Genomic DNA, 25,771 nt, shown 5'->3' with positions numbered 1-25,771 from the left:
ATTCTCTATACCAGATTTTTGGATGACATTTTTATTTTATGGAATGAGGCTAATGAAAGTTTGGAGGAATTTCTTAATTATATTAACAACACTACACTACAATTTTGATAGATACAGAATTACTTTTCTGGATATGGAGATTAGGATGTTGTCGATCTGAAGTTTACTTCCAATATATTTTATAAGCCAACATTTTCGAACTTGTACCTTCATTTTTTCTAGTTGGCATCCAAAACATCAGAAAAACATCAGTGGTTAAAGGCCAGTTAGGTAGATTGGCCAGGATGGGTTCTGAACCTTAGTCCTTTTATTATGAGTGTGATGTACTTTTTAATATGTTTTTAAAGAGAGGTTTCCCCTATTTATTTTCTAAATGATATATGTCAGGAAGTAGTGAACAAAAGAAAACTGGGCTTTTACCTACCCATTTTGAATAACACTGCTAATATAGATATGGGGACGGTAAAACACTCCATAGGGACTGAGGACATAAGAGGCTTTTCATTTCTACTTGTACCCTGGATAGCCATGCTATAACAAAATGCATTAACAAAAATTGGAATATGTTTTATACAGATTCTAGCATATTAAACAAAATAGGGGAGAAACCACAATTTGTTTATAGGAGAGACAAAACTTTTAAAAATTATTTGGAAACAGCAAAACCGGAAGAAGCACATTATAAAAAATATGGTATGAAAAAATGTAATTTTTGCCCGCATTGCTCTAAGATTGTATGTGGTAATCATTTTACAGTAAGAGGGGTGTCCTATCAAATCAGAGGGCATTTCAATTGTAGTTATACAAACGTGGTGTAATTAGCCCATTGTTTACAATGCCCCGCCTTTTATGTGGGAAAAACCTCTAGTAGGTTAAGAGATTGTATATATGAGCATTGTTTAGATATTAGGGAAAACAAACTTACCAATGCTCTTCGCAAACATGTTATAGTTTGTGATACACACAGCTTCAGCTTTTTAATTATTGAACAAGCTATGAAGGACATTCAGGGTAGGATTATGGATGAAAATTTGGTTGCTTGTGATTTGAAGTGGCAAATTGTGTTAAATGCCACAAGCTACCCTAGTTTAAATGAAACTGTTTCAATTAATTCAGTTTTATAATTGAAGCATTTTGACAGTTTGTGATACTGTTTTTTTTATCATGCGACTTTTACATCATGTGACCTCTTGATGGGTTATTTAAAGAGTGTTTTAATGTGTATGATTTTAGTTCTGATGAAGTTCTGAAAATAGTAAGAATGAAAGCACTTAACTTTGGAATAAAGCTGTGGCATGTTACAGCTGGCTTTGAGTTGTCCTTCTGTGCATTGCAAAGGTGGTGTGTCATTCATTTCTGTGTTCATATAAAGTAAGCCACCACAGAAGTTGCTAGCAAAGCACGTTTCAGACAGTGATTGGATATTAAGAGTTCCTCCAATCAGAGTTTGTCATCTGGATTTGTCACTGTGTTAGGCAGTGTGTGGTGAGATATAGACAGTGTGTTTAAACTTGCTGTATCAGCTTAATTAGTTATAGTAAGTTAAATATTTTATTCAGTTATTTGAAGATGCTACCTCTGGTGATGTTTTGAGCCCAGACACAATAATGTAGAAAAAAGAGCTACCTGCTGTACTTCTTCCTCATTGTGTTTTACCAGACACAAGATTGTGTGCTGTTGTGAGTTTCAAGTTACTTTGCCAGAAAGCAGCTGTCACCAGTAGTTATTTGAACACAAGTCCTACTCACTTTTTGATTCTTTTTCCTCAGTGAATGTACAGCTACATTTCTGCTGAAACTCTGTCCATGAGAGTTAACTATGTAGCCATAAAGCTTTTTATTCTCGCTAAATCCCTTTTAAGAGTACATTTTCAGTAGGATATGTTGACTAGGCGCCTCACAACAAGAGGTTCTCCGGTTCGATTCTTGACTGGAGTTCCTTCTGTGCAGAGTCTGCATGTCCTTCCTGTGGTCGCATGGGTTTCCATCCACATTACAAAGACATGTAGTAGATGGATTGGGGACTATAAATTGGCCATAGGTGCGAGTTTGTGAGTGAGTGGTACGGATGAACTACCATGGCAGGCCTAACCACCCGGCGGTGTAAACCTTGGATCGAGGTGATTGTCACTGTTGAAGTGACACCACAACCCATGTTCAAAAATGGGAAAAGGGGTTGAGGATGGATCAATGGTGATTAGGACTTCACTGGTATCGCCATCCATTTCTTGGAGCTGCTGTAATAAGAAGACTGCAGCTTTGTCTTTGCTGTATGGGATCCAGTATAAGTCTGTATCTATGAGCTCTGCCAAAAAGTCAATCATAATGTATGGAGAGCTTCAACACCTATCTTCTGACATTGATTTTAGGGAGTTTTCCTAAGATTCTTATCCCTGTTTTAAGTTTATGGGTAAAATTATTTGGAGAACCCTGGAAAGAAAAGTTCCCTTTGGTCCATTGTGATTTGGATGAAACACAGAAAGGGTAAAGTGTTAACCATAATGTACCTGTACAGACAGTGTGTGCTTTGGTTGCTCCAGTTTCCTGTGAATACATGGCTAGAAATGAAGAAGGCTCTTTTCAAATTAACTAAGTTGATACAGGTTTTTGTGCACTGAAGTTTGTTTCTGCTCTGTTTTATCATTCATGGTCCTGCCAGCAGTGAGATTCCTTCTTGACATGAATCAGAGGAATTGAAACTTTTGGTACTGTCTTGCTGAACTTTTCCAACAAAGTTTCACAACTCATAGGTCTGCTGTTCATGAGCATCCTTTTCTCAGTTTTTGTATTATCTTTTGTTCCTTTTGATGTGGAGTTGTTTTACTTCTGAACCAGCTATTCATTTCCCACTATTATTAAGTTGTCCAGTCTGTATATAGTACTTTTACATGGTTCAGACAAGCATAACACAAAATAACACTGGTGCAAACCAAAATAATGATGAAACATTTTTTTCTTGCTGCATGTAAAGATGAAACTGATGTCATTTTCATTTGTTCCTTAACAGTTGGATCTGACTTTGCTTCTTCTTCCAGACCGTACAATACTTGAACACTTGAGCTCCTCCCATTAACCACAATGCCCCACCAACTTGGCATACCTCCGATCTCGTTTGCAACCATTGCGAACAGATGTAGATTGCAAGTTCTCAAGATTTGCGTACAACTTTCCTCTTAATTTCTCTTGTCGATAGGTTTAGATTTCTTTTACTAACCTTTATTATTTCTATTTCCTCCCTTTAACCCTCTGATATTTTAGTCAACTTTTCTTGTACGTTTTGAGTACTTTTTAATACATTCCAAGTAGTTCTTTATCTTTTGTACTTTGATAGCACTTCTCATTACCGTCGTTGGCAATTCAGTCCTCATTTCTTTTTTTTCTTCTGTATTTAAAAAAAAAAACCTTTCTCTCTTACTCTTATTTTTTCAGTATGTCAGACAAGAAATGTGTGGTGTATGAGCATAAAATCCCCAATTCCAGAGCCCACATTGTGTGTGTATACTGTCTAGGCCTAAAACACCTGTATGTTGATTGTGAGATATGCAAGGGTTTCAACTCCCGAGCATTAGCAGATGGAGAAAACAAATTGAAACTTAGGGTTCTGATTCCTTCTAAACATTGCTCTATTGTTTCTGGTGCTCAAACTCCCAAGAAACAAGATAAGAAGGGTGATTCCTTTTCCAGGTATTCTCGCAAGAGTTTACTGGGTCACCCCTTCTACTTCAGCTCTTTCTTCTGAGCCACCAGCTAAATTTTCAAGCAAATCGGATTCGTCTGTTTCAGATCTGAAGCTAAGATCCAAAAGATCCCCACAGATCCATTCTCCAACTCTGGTCTCGGAGCCTATCACATCCAGACTTCCTTCACCATTCCTTGAACAGTCTCCCAGACAACATTCGACACCTTCTTTAACTGCTCCCTTTCTTCAGTCCTCCAGGAGTCTATGTGAAGCAGACGTGGCTAGGATGATGAAGTTCCTCAAGATGCAAATTCAAATGCGAGTCCTCTCGGCTCCTACCTCATCGGGTCTGGCGAACCTGCATAGAGCCACACCACCTATCATATTGCCTTCTCCGATCTGAGTTTTGGTTTCAGAAGTGTCGGATTCAAAGCCTTGGGGTTGTTATCCTTGGATCTGAAGATCATGGTGTCTTCGACTCCAATGGTTTCTGTGAGTTGTCTGGTGCCAAATACCTCTGAGCCAAAGCATCTGTGCCAATTCTGGAGTGTTGGAGTCGACTCCGAAATTGTCAGAGCCATCTCTTCCCCTCGGAGCTTTAGTGTAAAATAGCTCAGCTAGACTCCCTCCTTGAGTGGTTTGCCTGCAAGGCAGCGGGAGCCAATAATCTGTGAGCCGCCTTTGTTGGATCTGTCTGCTTCCCCCAGGAGTTCCACCTCTGATGTAGTGGAGAAAGTATTGTGTGTGCCTAAAGTTCATACAACCCTGCCTTCCTTGGATCAGGCTTCTGTGTCTCATTTGATTTTGCATCCAGAGCATCATTCATCCATTGCACTGGGACAGCCAGCCCAAACCAGTCTCCAGGCTACTCAGGGTATCATTTTCTCTTCGGATACCTCCCTGGAGCATCCCACTGAGGAGGTTCCTTTGACAAGAACGTGCAAAAGGAGGTACTTATACTCCCCACAGGAGTCTGGCACTGAAGAGGAAGGGTCCCCCAGGTCACCATCTGATGTCTGCTTTGGAGACATCCTGAAGCTCCTGAAAGAGGTGGTTGGTCCCCTGATAACCCTCCCCAAGAGAAATCAGTGTTTCCAGAGGCTTTTGGGTCTGGCCAGTGTACCTCCTGGGTGACTCCACCCACTGATGAGCTTACATTTCGTCTCTTGGGGAAGTGGAAGGAACCAGACACCATTGAGTCCATACCCAAAAGACCAGACAAGATTCTTGCATCACCAAAAGATCCCTCACACTGGAGTAAAGGAGTACCTGTTGCTGTCATGGTTGTTGCAGCAGTCAAGAGAAAGAAACTAGCGGAACAACGTTCCTCTGTCCATCCCACTAACAGGGAGTCTTGGGCACTGGACAGATTTGGGAAGCATGTCTATGTTTCAGTGACCTTCACTCTTAGGTCATTGAATTATTTGGCACATTTTACCACACTTCAGAGAGATTTGATCATGGAGCTTTCCAAATCTCTTGCTGGATCCATATCCTTCAAGGAAGGGAATACCATTTCCTTGCAGCTAGCCACCCTTCAGTGTATTTTCCAATTCATCCATGAGGCTGTTCTCTCATGCTGCTGAAGGTACTTCATGGGCGGCAGGTTCAGGCATTTCCATTAGGAAATATGTCTAGATACACTTGTGTGATTTTGCAGAACCCTTCAAATCTTCCTTTGCCAATGCATCCTTTGATGGAATCTCATTGTGTGGCCCTAGAGTGAAAGAGACACTCTCTAAGTTCAAACAGGAAGGGAAACCCTGTTTGCTGTGGGTGTACATTTTTCTGCTCCTCAGTGGTCATTTTCTAGAAACCATTGAGGTGGTAGAAAAATGTGGTTCAAGAAATCCCAGGGTCCCTTTCAAGATACATGTTCTCCCAGGGATACAGGGGGGGGGGGTTTAAATGAAAGACGCTGCCCCAGTGGCAAAGGTGGTCCACATAATCCGGGATCTAGAGATTCCTTCTCAGACAGATCCTATCAGCGCTCCTAAATGGAGGGTCCTACTGTCCGTCTCTGGAGGCATTTGGGGGTATTCTATCCCTGTACGAGAGAGCCTGGCTAGATATCACAGAAGATTCGTGAGTGTGGCGGATAATAGCCAGAGGTTATATCATACCATTTCCCCATCTCTCTCCATCAGTTTTGAAAAAAATCCTGATGTTCTACCCAATCAGGGGGAAGCAGCTTTTCTAGAGATAAAAAAGCTACTAGAAAAAAGAATCATCCAAGAGGTCCCCCCAGACCAGAGAGTCTGGAACATATTCAAGATGCTTTTTAGTGTCAAAAAAAGACAGGGGACTTGAAACCAGTTTTGCATCTCAGCAAACTAAATCAGTCAGTTCAGTACAGAAAGTTTCAAATGGTCACAGTTCAGTCCATTTTGCCATTTCTGCAAAAGGATGAATGGATGTGCTCATTAGATCTTCAAGATGCATGCAATCGTATCAAAATGAACAGGCGATCCAGAAGATATTTGCGCTTCGTCTGGGTGCCAGTCATTACTAGTTCAGAGCTCTGCCCTTTGGTCTCACTGCAGCCCTCAGGGTGATCACCAATTGCATGGCAATCGTAGCAGCTCACCTGAGACTGCTGAGATTCTGAGTGTTTCCATACCTGGGCAACTGACTCCTGACTGCTCCAACCAGGCATCAACTAATTCAAGCAAAGGACTATTTACTCTAGCTCTGCTCCTGTATTGGGAATATCAGTCAGTTATAACAAATCTCAGCTCACTCCAACTCAGACTTTTGAATTCATGGGTGCTCATTTCAATACAGTCACCCAAGAAACTTATCTTCTTTTTCGGATACAAACTATTCAATTCCAGGTTAAAAAGATTGTTCAGAATTCTTCCCTCCCAGCATGTCTGATACTTCAAGCCTTGGGATCAATGACAGCGGCAATCACTCTTGTACCACTGCCCATGATTCATATGAGAATCCTTCAATGGACACTCGCAACTTGAGTGGTCTTTTCTCCAACACCCATTATCCAAGCCAGTCAAAATAAATCAAGCTTGCAAGAATTGCCTCTTGTGGTGATCCACTCCAATCAGATACATGAAGGTCGTCCCTTTGTTCTCCCTCAATCCAAGGCTGTCCATGGACACCTCTCGGCTCTGGTTGGGGTGGCACTTCTTGGGAAGGACAGTCCAAGCACATGGTTCTCTGAAGAGGTCAAAACACATATCAGTGTCCTGGGGATGAAAGCTATCCTCCTAGTGTTGCAGGCCTTCCAAGACATTCTGCCTACCGGGACTATTGCTATTCAGACAGACAACATGTTGGTGTTCTGGTGCGTCAACAAATAAGGGGGAAATCAGATCTTACCATCTTTGTCAAGACGCTATGAAAGTTTGGCAATGGGCAGTATCTTTCAATCACTTTCTGATAGCAATGCACATCCCTGGGAAGTCCAGCGTGATTGCAGATAAGTTAACAGTTGCATTCTTATGCCTCACAAGTGGTCTCTCAATGTCAACATGGTGGAGATGATTTTCCATCAGTGGGGCTAACCATGCTGCAAACTTTTTGCAGCTCCCCTCATCAACAAGTGCAGCAGGTTCTTTGCCCTGCTCTCTCCACTGGGGGAGTCACTGAGAAATGCTCTACTTCACTCTTGGCCTTCAGGTCTTATTTATGCTTATCCCCCATTTACCCCTCATCCCCAAATTTCTCCAGAAAGCATCTGAATTGAAAAGCACAGTTATCCTCATTGCCCCTTACTGGCCTGTTCAGATCTGGTTTCCCTTCTTTTGGCCTCATCTTTTACATCTGTTCTGGATTCTGAATCAAACTCCAGACCTTCTGTCTCAACCGACAGGTATGACTCATCTGGACATAGCAGACCTCAAGTTGACCACAGGGTTTCTCCAGTTCCATTAATTGTTAGAGACTCCTCCCCATCCTTCACATTTTGTTATCTCCCCATAAAGCTTCCACTAATAAAATTTACAAAATAAATGGAAGAGATTTGTTTTGTGGGCCCATGGCAAGAATTTAGATCCCTTTTCAGCACCGATTTCAGAGGTCCTTGACATTTTAGCCACAGTTTTCAACAAAGGAGCTAGCTTATCAGATATCAGAGTACAATTAGCAGCCATTTCCAACTTTCATATTGGAGTAAATCATTCTTTCTTAGGCTTTATAAAGCTTTGAGGAAGCTTTCTTAGAGAAACCTAATTGCTTAGACCTCCTTTAAAGGAGCCTACTCCTCCTTGGGATTTAAATATTGTTTGTCAGGTCTTGACTCAACCCCCAGTTTAAACCCTCAGCTAAGTCCAGTTTAAAGTTTTTGACCTGGAAATCCAGTTTTTTAGCTGCTGTGACTTCTGCCATAAGAGTGTCTGAACTTCAGGCATTGCCTTCTAAACCACCTCATTTAATTTTTTCACATGAATAGGGTCTCCTTACAGACCAGTCCCTCCTTTTTGTCCAAGGTAGTGTCGGAATCTACTATTAATCAGGTCATCAATCGTCCAGTCTCCTTTCCTAACTTTTCAAACTAAGGAGAATATGTTACATGTTGTGGATGTCCACAGACAGTTGCGTTTCTACCTTCGCAGAACCAAAAATTTAAGAAAATGTGAGCAATTGTTTGTTTCCTTTTCTGATGCAAAACTAGGCAAACCAGTATCCAAAGTGACCTTGGCCAAATGCTTAACCGATTGTATTACCTTTGTTTATGAGAAAGTGGGTTTGCTTTTACCAAAATCTCCAAGAGCTCATTCTATGAGTTCGATAGCAACTTCGTCAGCCTTTTTGTGTAGAACTTCCTTGGTTGATATTTGTGCAGCTGCAACTTGGGCTAATCCTCATCCCTTTATTGTTCATACAAATTGGATCTGGTTTCTAGAGGAAGAGCAACCTTTGGCTTGACAGTGATCTGGGAATATCCTTCATTAGAGTCCCCCTAGGATTTAGGTAGCTGGGAACTGTGTCCCAACTGTTGCTGTTCCTTGTTTGAGCTCCAGCTTCCATTCCTTTCTAACTCTCTATTGCACTGTCTAGCGTATGGGCAGCCAACTAGATCTGAGGTATGTTAAATTGGTGGGGATTTATGGGTAAATGGAGGAGCTCGAGGGTCCGAGTATTTTATGATCTGGAAGAAGAGGCCAAGTCAGAAACGAGCATCAGATCTGAAACCAACTGTTGAGGAAGAATAAACATGGACAACAAAGATGGAACATTATCGTGAGTACATAACTTTTTTTTTCTTAGATGATGTTGACTCTTCACTGAGAGCGTTTTAACCCCTTTTTGCTCATTGTATGAGATTATTCTTTTGTTTCAACAGATTACGCTTAGGGACTACCTTTATTGGCATCATGTCATTACATCGAACATTCTAAATGTCAGCTATCAGAACACTGACATCCAGAACATCGAACTACACCCCTGAAATACCCTACTAAATATATATAATACCTCCAAAATTGCACTGCAGCAAGGAAAGTGTCAGTTCCCCAAGTCACGCTGCACAATTATCCCACACTGTATGTTCCTCTTTCTCCCTATACACTGAAATTTTCAACATCGACATTTAAGTTTTAACCTTTTTGCAATCAGCATTTTACATCCATCAATGAATCATCTTATCTTGACTGGGATTATCCCTAATCATGTGAATCTTGGCTCTAGATTATTGTCAGTCTAGCACCCTTACCCCATGTGCAGAAATGGGAAAAGGGGTGATTGATGGATGGATGGACTGGAAAAAAAGACTTAAGTCGAACGGTGACATTTTCTCCCTAATCGTATGCTGTAGTATGAAATAAAAGGTGTATTAATACGCGAGAGTTAAGTTTTTATGGTGGACATTAAGGTTAAAAATTAAATTTCAAAACTAAACATACAGTGCACTGATTTTAGAAGTCATTTTTTCTGGGTGAGCAGGGACAATTCCTGACAAGCTGAGAGTCAGACTGTCAACTCAATTGATAGATCTGAAGAAGACTGGCAAAAGCACTGGTTAATAAAACTTATCTGAAATAGCAGTCTATTCCATTTGTTTTCTAATTCATCTAGAGCCCTTCTAACTGTTAAAAAAAGGATCTAATGTTGTCCATTTCATAATTCCTCATGATTGGGTCTTAGGATCTGACATTGGATCCAATCTGGCCATTCCAAAAAACTGATGCTTCAAGTTTCGAGCTTCTCCCACTCCAGTAATGCCATGCACCAACCCTAACTTCCCTGATCTCGTTTACCTCCTTCCTCGATAGATGCGATTGCAATAGTCTCTAGCTTCCTTATCAGATAAGTCTAAGCTTTTTGTCTGTTTCTTCTAACTTTCACATCCTTTTGAATTCTTAATCTATTCTATAACCTCCCCTCCCAACCTAGCATTTAAGTAAGGTAGTTTTCTAAAAAACAAACAAAAAAAGCTTTCCCACTATCCTTATTTTGGTTTTCAGTTGTTATTTTTTGATAGTTGCTGTACTTGTGTATGCTTGCATAGGTGTTTTGTAATTTTCTGCTCTGTGTGTGTGTGTGTGTGTGTGTGTGTGTGTGTGTGTGTGTGTGTGTGTGTGTGTGTGTTTTGTTAAGCTAGAAATGTCAGACAAACCACAATTTTTTAAACAATGCACCTCTTATGGACACAAAATTTTGAATTCAGATGCCCACGAGAGGCATTTCTATTGCTTGGGTGCCTCTCACTTAGAACAGGACTGCGACGTTTGCTCAAGTTAGCGGATCGTCATAATAAGCTAATTTTAAGAGGGCTTCTACCTTCATCTGGAGCTCAGACACTTGCTAAACCCTCCAAAGAGTCCAAGAAGCGTCCCCCTCCAGTTTCCCCAGGGATTTCATCTTCAGCTCCTGACAAGAGACCAAAGTTGTCGTAGCCATCTTCCTCAGATCAGAGGAGGAGCAGACCACCTTCAGAACAGAGGAGCTCCTAGGATCCAGCACCTCTTTCATCAGACATGCCTTCTCCAAGGATCCAATCTACTTTGGATCCTAAGACTTCAGATCCCTCGGATCTGACGGAAGTAGTATTAATTCGTAATTCCCCATCACTGTCTAAATTCTTCTCTGATCCGAAGGTTTTTGATCCATGATCTAGGAGCCATACTCCAAGGCATAGGAAGTTCCCATCTCCAGCTAGGTCTTCCCGTTCTTTTGTTTCTTCCAGGTCCTCTAGGCTCTCCCATTCGGAAATGGACAGGATGATGCGGAGTTTATTCAAGGCTCAGATTGAGATTGAACTCTTACAATCTCTGACCCATCTTGGATCTGTGAGAGCCCCATCACCCTTTATAGCAGCTCCTCTTCTGATCTGACCAGCTGCTTTGGAACCCCAGGACCCAGATATCTTGAGAGAGATGTCGAAGGAGCCAGGGATAGCACTTTCCTCAACTACATCAGTGTCCCAGACTGACTTGGCTCTGAGGGTGTCTGAGCAGGGTGGGTCCCAGACCTGAGGCGTTGGCACCAACTCCATGGGAGTGGTTTCAGCTCCAACCTGGTTGGAACCATCTCTTTCCATCAGAGCTTCAGCTCTTGACAGTTCGGGTCCAATGTTGTCTGGAGGCCACAAAGCTGGGGTGATCTTTTCCATTTCTCCTAGGACTATTTCAGCTGCCAGGAGGGAGGGAGAGAAACCCCTGGCTTTGTTGGCCTTCCAGGTGGGAGAGGGGGGCTTCTCTAGGCCTAGAGATACATCTCCCCTCCCCCTGGATCCTAGGCAATCTCCTTCCAGTCAGAACCTTCTTTGTTGGGGTTGGACACTTCAAAGGAAGATTGATTCAAGGCATGTGGTCCCCAGTAGAGACCAAGTTGCACATCAGTGTTCTCGAGATGAGAGCGGTCCTTCTAACATTGCAAGTCTTCCAAGACTGCCTGCCTGTAGGAACGACAGTAATTCATTCAGACAACATGTCAGTAGTCTGGTATATTAACAAATGGAGGGCGGGGTTACCAGGTGATATCCATTATGCAGAGAGGCCATGAGTGTGTGAGAGTGGGTGATCTCTTCAAAACGCTTTCTTATTGCAATGCACATTCCCAGGGAGACCAACGTTCTAGTGGACAGACTCAGCAGATCTATTCTGATTCCATACAAGTGGTCTTTAAATCAATAAGTACCAAACTAAATCTTCTGGTGATGGGGGCAACCTTGCTGCAACCTGTTGGCATCTCCCCTGACCACCAAAAGCAGCAGGTATTTCACTCCAATCCCCCCAAAGGGGGAGTTACTCAGGGATGCTGTAATTCACAATTGGCCTTCAGGTCTCCTATATGCCTACCCTCCAATCCCGTTAATTCCGAAAGTTCTTCAGAAAGCCAGCAGGTTAAAGAGGACACTAATCCTCATTGCTCCTTTCTGGCCTTGTCAGGTATGGTTCCCATTTCTTTGGTCTCATGCCAAATATCTTTCATGGATACTGGATCTGATTTCCCACGCATCAGAACTCCATCCCCCCAACCTCAGATCCCTAAGACTAACCTTGGTTTCTCCACTTCCAGTGATTCTAAGAAAGTCCAGGCTGGCCTCCCCGTTAAGGGAGATCATTCTTGCTTCCCAGAAACCCTCAGCCAAAAGAGTGTACAATAGCAAATGGAAGAGGTTTTCTGTGTGGGCATTGAAACAGAATATTGATCCTTTCTAGGCTCCTGTCTCAGCTATTCTCCTTTTCCTAAGTCCACTTTTTCAAGAAGGAGCCATTTTTTCTATGATTAAGTTGCAAATGGGAGCAATTGCTAATTTTCATCTCACAAATAATTTAGATGAGTTGACCCCCATTTCAGCATCCAAACTATGCACAGCCTTTATGAAAGGAATTTTCCTACTCAGGCCCCGGATTAAAGACCCTTCCCCTCCTTGGAATCTGACTTTGGTTCTGCAAGGTCTTAGTCAAAAACCCTTTGAATCGGCTAGCTCCTGTGACATGAAATTTCTATCCTGGAAGAACATTTTCCTGGTGGCTATTACTTTGGTCAAGATGGTTTTGGAATCGCAGGCCTTGTCATCTAAACCACCATATGTTTTTTCAAAGACAGTTTCTCTCTGGACAATCCCTTTTTGCCTAAAGTGGCCACCGAAGTGAATATAAATCAGTCCATTCATCTTCCAGTCTTTTTCCCTAATCATTCCAACAAAGGTGATTAGATGCTCCACCTACTTGATGTTCATAGACAGTTGCATTTCTGTCTGCACAGGACAAAGGAACACAGGTAGTCTGAAAAATTATTCATATCTTTTTCACCTAACCATTTAGACCAAGCAGTTTCAAAAGCAGCCTTGGCTAAATGGATTACAAATTGTATTTCTACAATTTATTCCTTGAAAGGATTGCAGTTGCCGCATTCGCCAAGAGCACATTCTACCAGGTTGATGTCTACTTCTTCCGCATTCTCAGCTAGAAATTCAATTGATGAAATGTGTGCATATCAGACACTTTTGTCTTGCATTACAAATTAGTTATAGTTTCCAGAGAAAGAGTATCCTTTGTTTCCGCATTGTTCAGGCATATCCTTCCATAGAGGCCACCCAGAGATCCAGTAGCTGGGGACTCTGATGCTGCCATATGAAATGGACAACATCAGGTTTAGGAGTTATGTACTTACTGTAACTTGGTATCTGTGTTCAGTTTTCATCCCACCCATGTGGTTTGTGTATATATGTATGTGTGTACGTACATATATATATATATATATATATATATGTGTGTGTGTGTGTGTGTGTGTGTGTGTATATATATATATATATATATATGTGTGTGTGTGTGTGTGTATAGATATATATATATATATATATATATATATATATATATATATATATATATATATATATATATATATATATGGAAGTTAGGGCTGGTGCAGGGCATTTTGGGAGTGGGAGGAACTCGAGGCTTGAAGCATCAGTCTTTTGGAATGGCCGGATCAGATCCAATGTTAGATCTTAAGACAGCATCATGAAGCATAATGAAACTGGACAGCACAAATACCAAATTATAGTAAGTACATAACTCCTAATTAGTATAGTTGTCTTTAGATTTTTTTTATGTATACACTAGTGTATGACAGTAAAGACTGGGGAGTGTGTAGAGGCTGGAACTTGAACCCTTATAGGATTGGCAAGTTAGGTTCACCTATGAAAATGAGGAATGGATCCTGAAGACCAATACAAAATGGGGAGTTCTGGACCAATGAGAGCCCACCATCCCCTGCACACATACCCTGGTAGAATGTTGTAAAGATTGTAACCGGGTGCTCATCTATCTGATGTTGAAAACAAAACTGGTGTGATTCTTCTGTAATACTGGATTGACCTTAATTCTGAAGCTCTATAGGAGAGTTTTTTTTTACCGCAAATTAGCAGCTGTACTTAGAGGCAAAACACAGTCAGTTTTACCAGCTCTAACATGCAATGAAGCAGGGAAGGCTCTGAGGGATTTAACATAGCGTAGACCAGAAGTCCTTCTCAGGACTGACCTCATATTATGAGATGTTGCGTTTCTTTTGGGATTCAAAACGTCTCCCTCCATCTGGTTGCAAATTTGCTTCTTGCGGAGTCTTAAGGAACCGTCCGTTGTTGTATGGAGTGATTACTTTTTGTTCCAGATGGTGTGATATGGCCCTAATTTTTACTGCAGGAAGCACATTCATTTTTGCTGCATCATGTTGTAATTTTATGCTGGAAATGTGGAAAAAAACTATTTCTTACTGCTACAGATGTGGTTAAGGAATAATAAAGTTCCTTTTTTCACTGGAGGTGTAATAAGGGAATACTTTTGCTACAAGCATTATGATGAGAAAATTTTATTTGTAGGAAGTGCAGTACAGGCCTTCATGTTATTGTTATTGCAGGGAGTAGAAACAATGGACTTCCTTTTGTTATGCAGTATGTGTAATAAAGGAGTTGTTTTGTTGCATGGAGGGTAATAAAAGTATTCCTTTTTATTGTGCAGAGTACAGCAGTGGTCTTATTTTTCATTTCAGGGAGTTTGGAGGGGGGATTTCCTTTTTGCTAGAGGAAACAAATTAAGGGTATTTAAAGGTCTTTTTATTGCAGTCAGTGCATTATGAGCCTTAAATTTAGTTGCATGGAATGTAATGACTTGTGTTGTCAAGGGCAGTCTTCTATAGGCATAATGGCTCCTTTTACATGTTCGAAAAATGTGCTCTCAGTTATTGGCAGCTTCTTCTGGCACTATTGCCAATTTGCTTACCTTCTGCAGTTCTACAAAGCAGTCATATCTGTGCTCTGTCTATCACATTTGGGCAAGTTTGGACTTTACCTTGGCTCAGAGACTTTTTTCAGTTCATTGCTGGTTGCTAATATTTTTCACAACTCTGTGCTACAGAGGATTTATTCAGTAGGCATTCTTCAAGAAAATCCTATAGTCACTGAGCCACCTATCATAATAGTAGGTAGCCCAGGTTTATTACCCTCTTCCCATGTAGAAAGTGTTTGTTCCTTAAACATTATTTAGTCATAAATACTTCCTTTCCATTGTTTATGTGCAGTAGCTGGCCTTTAACAATGACCTGAAAATGATGAGAAATGCCCTGCAACTTTGCATCATCTGTCTTCAATAAACTAGTGTAATCATGGCAAACTTCTACCATACTCAAAAAGAAAAGATTTCCAAGACCTGTTCCTTCTGTCCAAGTTTTTTTTTTTAGGTTTTGTCTATCATGTGCGACTGCAGACTCTGGCATACTAAGGTGTATTTTTACTTGATCTCACTGCTAACAGAGGGCCTCTTTTGTCAAATATGTCTTATGGAGCTGCATTTTTTTATAAATACTGTTTTGGTTACAAAAAGCTGTGACATTTTAGCCCTAATTGACATGTCACCCTGTGGGTTATGGGTCTTCAATTTGGTGAGGCATAGTAATAAAGGAAAGAGTAGCCTGTAGAAGACTTAATGTGGTCCTGTAACAAACACTGAAGGTATAAGTTTAAGAAGAAACGATAGCAACTGACATTTTAATACAGACTTAAAAAGAATCTGCATGTCCAAAAACATGATGAGATTATTTGCACTGAAAGTTTCTCTGTTGTTTATTGTCAGGATATTGTGTACATTTAGAGGCAGAAGCCATCTTCAATTGGAGAGTTGCAGTTCTTTCTGGTATGGTCATGCTTCATCCTAAAGAGAAGCATTAGTGTCTGAACCCAGTGTGCCTGTTAGTACAGTCTATTTCCTGTCTTTTCAAACATACAAAACTTCTTGGCTGAAGGATACGTTTTAAACCTCTACTAAATTCAGAGGTTATGAGCAGGAATGAGATGCATAAAAGCATTTTAGTTTTTTTACCTAACTTTTTTCCCCTGATTAGGGATGTTTTTGTGCTTTGAAGATGCCAAGTAATTTATTCAGGATATTCTGTTTTTCAAAGACTCGTAAGCATACATTGTCAAATGTTACATTGCTAGCCATGTATCACTTTTACCCGCTAGAAAAGAGCGTTCGTAATTAGATACCCATGAATAATTTTATTCCCCTGCCATATGTTATAATTTCTGTAGTCTAAAACACCTGCTTGTTGTGCTTGCTAATGTTATATAATGTTTTTTGTTTTGTGAACAGGCTGTATAATGAAGTACTGGGCACCAATTCTGGCTACATCAAAAGCCCAACCACTGCTGCTGCGCATAATTGACTGCCTACTGTTACCGAATTTTGTGTACCAACAAGATAAAGAGCTGCATCCAGCTATGCTCTCTGCTATGCGCGAGAGCCTCCCATTGTATCTGCAGGTGAGTTGTGGATTTACACAGTAGGCTAATGCTCTCTGGCTTGCTGCTAGAAAACACAACCAGAGTATAATTTTCTCAGTGTATTCCACCATGAGTCACTGAATTAACTTTTCTGATGCCATTTCATGTTAAGAAGAATGTATTAAAATGACAGAATTCAGACAGTGTGAACATCACTTTCTGTTTAGTATTCAGATATGCCTTTGCAGTTTATGAATAAATAAATTAAAAAAGGCATAACTCTGAACTGTGGGCTTCAAATAGAACAAAGGGTCATTATGAATTCACTGTTTATAAATAAGGTCAGAATCAATGTTTCAGCCAAGAAGTGACAGAACTAAGCCATATCGGTAAATATAATTAGTTGATGTAATTAAATAAAATTCATGCCTTGCAGTTTCAGTAGAGACTCTCGCCTTATGCATTTCCATCTTATCTCCAAATATCTTTCCTTCTTAACACTTCACAAAGTTATAATAACATTTTTCATCTGTTCATCATTATTTGAATATATTGAAAGGTATGCTCGAAGTACAAATAAGATCATTTATAATTCAAAGGCAAATTCTCTTGCTGTTCAGTGCATGTGTATAATTAGGAATTGATTCTTAAAAGTACTGTTTTCTTAGAAATGGTGATAAACATTTAAGATGCAGCATTTTGCTTCTTTTGTTTGCAATGAAATCTACTGCTAAATTGAAATAACTTAATTACAGTATACCAGAAAAAATACATTATTCATGTTTGTTTTGAAATATTTAATTCCCATCTAGAACATTACCCTGTAGGACCAGAATTTCACTTCTGGTGAAGTCTGTAGTGAGATTGGATGCAAATGTGTCAGGGTAACGGTTCTGTAGATGTGGTATCACAGCTTTTGCTCCCCTTTGGAGTTTCTTTGTTGCACTTTATTTTGTATGGACAGTGCTGCACATCTTGATGGCCTAACTGCAAATAGTCTTTAGATACCTTATTACTAGGCCAGAGTGGCTTATTCCACCAAAGGGGGTGCTAATTTCCTAGACAATGAGCCATCTTATGCCAAGGATGGGGAGGAGATGCGCATTCGTATATGCCAGATGTTTGTTCAATTTATAGCTAACTCCAGTAGTTATTCTATTTCTAGACTCAGTTTGATGTCAATGGAGAGGAGTTGGATTTGTCCCCCTCCCAGGTTTTCTCTGGGACTTGTATCAGACATGGTCCAGCAAATAGCTTTCTTTAACTAGGAAAAAAAGGTACAGGTGATGATGCTGTTTATTTCACTGTGCTGTGCTTCTAGTCATTTGGTTGACAAGTGTGTTCCTAACAATGCTGGGTTGTGTTTTGGCCACAATGATGGTGGCTTAGAATTGCAGACTTCACATGGGTGCATTTCCTCATTATTTCAGAAATCTGTGAGACCAGTATAAAGATGTTTTCTTGATCTGAAAATTCTGTTGATGCCATCCTTAGTTTAAGAGTTCTATTGGTGGGTAACCTGAGAATCTCAGAATCTGTCCAGACCATTCTTGAATTATTCCTTGACAATCATTTTGACATGCCTCAGATCCAGGAGGGGATCTCGTTTAGAATCCTTGTTAGTCCAGGGAATGCAGTCCCTTGCTCACATGGTAGGTATGTTGCTGGAAAGCAGAGCATTCAGGATTTCACTTTTACTAGAAGTGCTACAAGTGGCCTCTGCTTGTGTAACTTCATATTGTATATAAGCAGAGTAGCTCATGACAATACCAGTTTTACAGACTGATCATGCATCTTTAAGATCTTAGGCTGTCTGTCCTGTCCTGCATCAGCAAGGAAAAAGGAATATGCTTGGCATATGGCTTATGTCAATCACTTCAAGTAGATCACAGGTGACAGTTCACTGCACGGGTTTTTCAGGAGATGGCATTCAAATAGAGATCTTCTAAGTGAGATATTTTTAAATCTCAGGAATGTTTAGGCCATTTACCAGAATGATTTAGTGGTACTGCGAGAGGGAAATGTGTATACATTTCTAATTCCATGTACTCAAAAAATTCTTCTTTAAAAGCAGAAAGGGACAGAAGTTCAGTTAGTTTTCCTTGTTCCTTATTGGCCAAAATAACTATGGATCTTTCTTCTTATGGAAAGGTAGACAAGTTTATTGAGCTTTAGGAAGATCTTGTTTTCCAGCAGAATGTCAAGAGTCCAGTATCCAGCATTCATGGCTTTCCATATCACAGCTGGGTGGCTGAAATTTGATTCCTAATAAGTAATTCCCCTCTGAAGTTGTAGGGGTTCTGTAGGGGGCTAGGCACCTTACTAGTAGAAAGTCTTATTTGACTCCATGTATGTAGTCTGTCCAATGTTGCAAATGTAATTGTTGTAAGCCTTTTCTGATTCAGCTACTGAATGTTCTGTATTATCTTATCTTGTACATTATTTACTACATGATTGTCAGCTTTTTCCATTGAGACTTAATGTGCAGTTTTGTTGGCATGCCTTTTGTGGGATTCTTGGCCTGTTGTGAAGCTGCTTTTTAAGGTTAGCATGCTATCTTACTTTACCTTAGAAGTCTATCCTGCAAAACTGGGTCACTGATTTTTGTCTTAGAAAGGTTTATAAAGTTTTCTTCCATTTTATTCTTGGGAAATTCCAATTTTGCTGCTTGTAAACAACTCAGTTGTGGGCTTTCCAAGAAGGTTGACAGCCACTTGTTGAATGGTTTTCTCTTACTCTTGGCTTCTTAAAGTAAACTACATTTTTTCATGTTTTGGTATATGTCTCAAAATGCTCCCAAACTGTTTATCCAAGGCTGTAGAGAAATGTTTCAAAAGGATTTATTCCTCCACAATTTTAATGCTATGAGTGATTTATCTCATATTATTCATTTCCCTACTACTTCCTTTGCAAAGCCTTGGAAAAGTTGTCCTTCCTGTTGCACATGATTGGGTAGGAGGCAGTTGAAAAGCTTCTGAATTCTACATCTAAAGCGTGTCTCCATGTAACTCATTGCACTTTCATGGCAAGGACTGCACTCTTAAGTTCCTGTCTCTAGCCTCTGACATAGGCTGTCTTCCTAACATGGTAGATGCACAAGGCCTTCTTGGATGCCCTTTTTTGGGATAGGGTCTTGCTCATCATTTCTTTATAGAAGACCACAAAGAACAGGTAAATGTTACTTCTGTGGATTTCATGTATGCTATTAATCATATTTCTCCTCATCCTTCTTAGGCCTTTAGAATAAAGAAGGCTTACCACCATCAGATATGATCTGCCTAATACTAGGCTCACCTTTTCCTTCTGATCTTCCACTGAGCTCCTTAATGAGGATTTTATCTAATCCAGAGCAGCAGCAGTTATGACTACTGTTCTAAGAGGTCCATGTAGAGATCAGGTTTTCATATTCGTCTATGCTTGAAGAACTGTCATGCAATACTCGTGAGTTCAAAGTGGCACAGCCTGTCTGTTGCTCATCTAATTTACTAAAACAGTCTCACTTTCTTTGGCCAAGAGGCATTGAAGATGGCTCTTCTAAAGAAACAGCGAATATTTTCCTTTTTTTTTTCTGTTTGAAGGAAGTTGTCTAACCACTCTTGGATCTCAGCAACTTCAACTTTCAGATGAGCTTTGTGAAATATACTTGACATATTCCAAACTTAGATGCAAATACTGCTGATGGTATTTTGAATGCCATCACTAAATTGAGGGATACCTAATGGCATATTACTATCCGAGAATCAGCTAGGAGGATTCTGTGTTTTGCCTTAGTTATGCAGTATTTTCTTGGCTACCTACTGCACTTTGTTCATTTTCCATCCTAGAGTATTTACCAAGGTGCGACACTTGGTGGAAGAGGCTTTGCATCAGAACAGCCTTCTGGAATTCCCTTATCTGGGTAGATGATTGTGTATCCCCTTCCCTGGATTTGATGCTAGTGACAGTAGCCTGGGTTGTCTTGTGGTAACAGTTGATCTGAAGTAGTTAACTTCATTTGTTCATCAACCTGTGGGTATCTGATCCGAATCGGATCCGAGCCGGCAGCTTTATTCAGCTAAGATCCGAGCTCCAAGCTCCTCCCCCTTACCCATAACCCCCTGCCATCCCTCTCTGTCCTCATTTGCCACGGCTTATTCAAGCATCTAGCACGAGTTTCCAATCTTAGGGCTTCGTGAGTTTATATCAAAATTTACTTTTTGACCTAGTTTTTAGTTTAATCGATATACGAGTGAGTGTTTCCCCTTTTCTCTTAAATTGCTAAACTTGTTAGTAATTTTTTTTAATTTTAGTTAGTTTAGTTTTCCTCCTTCCCCCCGTGTGTGTGCGGGTTGGGCCTATCTTTTGTTACCATGTCTGAGGCCCCGAAAGCAATTTTTTCCAAAAGCACCGAGTGTGGCCATAAGTTATCCCCAGCGGATGGCCACACTCGGTGTGTTATCTGCCTTGGGGTTGACCATCTCTCCTCGGGCTGCACAATTTGTGCAGCTTTCAGCCCCAGGGCTTTGAGGGACAGGAGGTCGAAGCTGATTCTGGCAGGACTTCTGCCCCCAGACTTGGCTTCGTCCTCTTCTCCCTCGGCGGCACCTGCTGCGGTCCCGCCTTCCATCCCTGCTCCCCTGGCCGGGACTCACCCTCCCACCTTGGCTCAGGAGGAGAGGGAATCTAGGAGGGAGAAAAGGAGAAGAAACACCACAAGCGGCGGGCTGAATCTTCCTCCTCTGCTCCGCCGGCTAAACAGATAGTCTCTCCTAGGACGTCCGGGCCTTCTCCTTCCCGGCTTCATTCACCTCATTTTTCCCTGGAGCCAGAGGAGGAGACCCGGTCGCCTTCGAGGTCATCGAGGCGGCACTCTGGGCCAGCCTCAGTGGCCTTGTCTAGATCTACTCTGTCCGATGCAGATATGGACCGGATGATGCGTAGGTTTCTCCAGGCCCAACTGCAGATGGGAGTGCTCCTGCCCCCCGCTTGGGGGGGGGCTCGACCCCATTTTTCGCCCCGATTGCTCCTTCTCCGACCCACTTCTGGGGTTCGGAGCCGTCGGATCCAGGTAGCATCGGAGCCGGGGGAGGCTCTGCGCCGATAGTACACCCTACTTCTGCTCCGACCGCACCCTCGAGTTTGTCGGGTCCCTTTTTGGATCCGAGCTCTCGGAGCCGTGAGCTGAGCTTTGGATCCGGAGGTGTCAGTGTGTCTTCGGCTCCATCTCGGTCAGAGCATACTGGCCCTTCGGATCCGATTGCATCGGCGCCGGCTCTGGTCCACGCCTCGGATCCGAGGGGACTGCTCTCTGGTCCCAGAGAGAGCAGTTCCCCTTCGGCGTTCGATGTTGTGGAGAGGGTCTTGTCGAGGGATTCGAGACCCCAGGCTCCTGCTACGGTTCCGCCCTCCACTCCGTCAGACAGGCCTACCTCCCATCATCCGGCCCCAGGGACAGCCTGCACCTACGTCCCAGATGGTTCCCTCAGAGGAACAGGATGTGGTTGGTGAGGCATCTTTGGACAGCCCCCCTCCCCCGAGGAGGTTCCCCACAAACGTAAGTGCAAGAGGAGGCACTTGGACTCACCTGAGTCCCTGACAGAGGACACAGACTTGGAGAAAGGGGAATGTTCCCCAAGGTCACCCCCCCCCCCGAGGACATCTCCTTTGGAGACATTATGGAAATGCTTCGTATTAGAGGGGGGTGGTCAGCCCAAAAACCTTCCTCCGATGAGTCTGTGTTTCTGGAGGCGTTTGACACAGGCCCATCTACCTCTTGGGTGTCCCCTCCTGCCGATCCCCTGTTAGATCTTATCACTAACAGGGCATGGAAGGAACCAGACACTGTGGAGCCCATACCAAAGAGACCAGACAAAATCCTCAGCCCACCCACAGATAGGTTTGGAGAAAGGGTGCTCCAGTAGATGCCATTTTGGTGGCGGCTGCCACCAAGAAGGAACTAGCCCAGGAGAGTTCCTCGGTCCACCCTCTTGACAAGGAGTCTCGGATGATGGACCGCCTAGGGAAGTGGATGTTCACTTCAGCTACCTTCTCCGTAAGGTCGCTGAACTATATGGCACATGTGATACGACTCCAGCGGGATCTCATCAAGGAATACGCCGGGTCGCCCCCAGAGTCCATGTGGCCAAGGATAAGAAAACATTCTTAGCTCGAATGGCCACTCTTAAGTCCATTTCGAACACTTCTATGCAACTTCTTTCCCATGCTACGGAAGGAGCCGCTAGAGCTAGCGGAGCGGGCATTGTCTTACGACGGCATGCTTGACTCCATCTCTGCGACTTTGCGGAACCCTTCAAGGCATCCTTCGCAAATGCCCCTTTTGATGGCTCTTCGCTGCTTGGCAAGACCGTCCGCGACACACTGGTCCAGAGCGAGAAAAACGGGAAGACGTTGTCTGCCGTCGGGATCCGCTTCTCGGCTCCCCAGAGGTCCTTCTCCAGGAACCAATCGGGACAAAAGAAGATGTGGTTCCGGAAATCTCAGCAGTCGCGTTTCGCTCCGGACCCCTTGTCCTTCAGAGGCAGAGGACAGGGTGGACGCCGGCCCAGAGGCAGAGGGGGACCGAAGAATTTCGGGTCGAGAGAGCCCTTTTCGGATCGGCCCGCGCAGCAGCCCTGAGGGGTTACCCGACTGCGCCACTCTGGAGGCAGTCAGGGGGGCGTTTCTCGAGGCAACTTGTAGTTTGGGAGTCCATTACAACGGATCGCTGGGTGCTTCGAATCATATCCAGAGGTTACACTATCCCCTTTCTGAATCTCCCTCTCAGACCCCGGAGCCTCCCCGAAGTCCCACCCAATCAAAGGGAGGCAGCAGTCAGAAATAAAGCAGCTGCTAGAAAAAAGAGCAATCCAGCCCTTCCCCCAAGATCAATCTGGATCAGGCTTTTACTCCAGGTTCTTTCTGGTGCCAAAAAAGACGGGGTACTTAAGACCAATCCTCGACCTGTCCACTCTAAACCTGTCGGTTGCCAAAGAAAAGTTCCGGATGGTCACCATTCAATCCATTCTCCTACTCCTGCAGGAGAATGGCTGAATGTGCTCTATAGACCTCAAGGATGCGTACTACCACATTTTGATGGACAGACGATCCACAAGGTTTCTCCGCTTCCGGCTGGGAGCCAGCCACTATCAGTTCAGGGTCCTCCCCTTTGGTCTCACCACAGCCCCCAGGGTGTTCACCAAAGTTATGGCAGTTGTAGCGGCCCACCTGAGGCTTCAGGGAATACAGGTCTTTCCGTATCTAGACTGGCTCCTGACCGCCCCCACCAGGCATCTACTAAGTTCAACCAGGAATTACTTCCTTCACTTGGCCTCTCATCTGGGATCTCAATCAATCTCAAGAAATCCTCCCTTCAACCAACTCAAATCTTGGATTTCATAGGGGCCAGATTAGACACAAACCTGTTGAGGGTCTTCCTAACTCTTCGAACTTTGACACTCCACGTGCTGGCCCTCCTACATTCCCCGGCTCCTCCAGTGGAATTGGTCCTGAGGGCACTAGATTCCATGGCTGCGGCCATCAATCTGTCACCTCTAGCTCGTCTAAACATGAGGGTCCTACAATGGACCTTGCAGGTTCAGTGGTCTATCCTGCAACATCCACTAAGTGCATCTGTCCCCCTCAGCAAGGTTTGCTGGAAATCCCTACTTTGGTGGATCCAGTCCTCGGATCTCCGGGAAGAGCGCCCCTTCTCAATGTCCCCACCCCAAGCCACGGTAACCACGGATGCTTCACGCCTCGGGTGGGGGGGGCACTGCATGGGCAGAACCGTCCAAGGCACATGGACCCACTCGGAGACCTTTGTTGCACATCAATGTCCTAGAGATGAGGGCGGTGCTTTTAGCGTTGCAAGCACTCCAGGCCCTTCTTCCTTTAGGGACAATTGCAATTCAAACAGACAACATGTCAGTAGTCTGGTATATCAACAAACAGGGGGGAACCAGATCCTATCCGCTTTGTCGAGAGGCCATGAGAGTTTGGGAATGGGCGATTGCCACCAACTGCTTTCTCATAGCAACGCACATCCCGGGTCGGTCGAACATTGTGGCAGACAGGCTGAGTCGAACCATCCTCTCACCATACGAGTGGTCTCTGAACCCGAGAGTAGCGAAGCAAATCTTCCTCAAGTGGGGTCAACCTTGCTGTGATCTCTTCACGTCGCCTTCGAACACAAAGTGCAGCGAGTACTTCGCTCTACTTCCCCCACCAGGGGAATCCCCCAGAGACGCTCTAGTGTATGTTTGGCCATCCGGTCTACTTTATGCTTATCCGCCTCTTCCTCTGATGGTAAAATTCTTGCAGAAAGCTCGTCTGTTGGGGAGCAGAGTGATCATAGCCCCATTCTGGCCTCGTCAAACGTGGTTCCCTTGCCTATGGTCTCATCTAGTGAATCCTCCATGGATTTTGGATCCCACTCCGGATCTGATATCTCACCCCCTAGGGTTGACAACCCCAAACCTGGACAATCTCAAGCTCACAGCTTGGTTGATCCAGTTCCAATAATAGCTAGGACTCCCGGCATCTCCTCTTCTGTTAAGGCTATTTTAGTAGCCGCTCATAAACCTTCTACTAGGAAGGTCTATAAGAGCAAATGGAAATGTTTTTCGATCTGGGCGGAACATAGAAATTTGGATCCCTTTACAGCCCCGATACCAGCTGTATTAGACTTTTTGTCATATTTATTTGACCAAGGTGCCAGCTCCTCTACGGTCAAAAGTCCAGTTAGCAGCGATTTCCCACTTTCATGTGGGAAGTGATCTCGGTCCTTTAGCTTCTTCTAAGATCTGCAAAACGTTCTTAAAAGGTACTTTCTTGTTAAGGCCTCCTGTTAAGGATGCAGTCCCTCCATGGGATTTAACTCTTGTTCTCCAGGCTCTTACTGGCCCTCCCTTTGAACCTGCAGCTTCGGTGGATCTAAAATATTTATCGTGGAAAACGGCCTTTCTCATTGCTATCACTTCGGCTAGAAGGGTTTCGGAGCTTCAAGCCCTTTGTGCCAAACCTCCATACCTGGTCTTTCATAAAGACAGAGTTTCCCTCAGGACCAATCCCTCCTTTTTGCCTAAAGTTGCCTCTGAGTCCAACATTAATCAATCTAGCAATTTACCATTTTTTTCCCCAAATTATCATAACAAAGGTGAATACAAATTGCATTCTTTGGACGCGCACAGACAATTGAGGTTCTACTTACACAGGACTGCTGAACATAGGAAATCTGAGCAACTCCTTGTATCCTTTGCTAAACCCTTTTTGGGTAAACCTGTGTCAAAAGCTACATTGTCCAGATGGATTTCCCAATGTATACTTCTCGCATATATGAGTTCTGGCCGACCTGAACCTGTAGGAGTTCACGCCCATTCTACTCAATCAATTTCTACTTCTGCTGCTTTTTGGTCCAGAGTGTCCTTGGAT

At 43.0% G+C, this 25,771-nt stretch overlaps 1 protein-coding gene across 1 annotated transcript in view; it reads left to right on the top strand.

The window, feature by feature from the left end:
- The window catches only part of MMS22L (MMS22 like, DNA repair protein), a gene marked incomplete in the record, with an annotated part of 1,809,169 nt that overhangs the window by 1,487,636 nt on the left and 295,762 nt on the right, over positions 1 to 25,771 (top strand). Inside the window, 1 exon segment of the mRNA XM_044065731.1 lies at positions 16,233 to 16,402. Within this exon segment, the coding sequence (XP_043921666.1) occupies positions 16,233 to 16,402 (170 nt within the window).

Source organism: Protopterus annectens, chromosome 1.part0 (genome assembly GCF_019279795.1).
Source record: "Protopterus annectens isolate FY-2018-M chromosome 1.part0, PAN1.0, whole genome shotgun sequence".
Lineage (NCBI taxonomy): Eukaryota > Metazoa > Chordata > Ceratodontiformes > Protopteridae > Protopterus > Protopterus annectens.
Note: the sequence above shows the minus strand (reverse complement) of the source record. Positions and strands in the feature narration are given on the sequence as shown.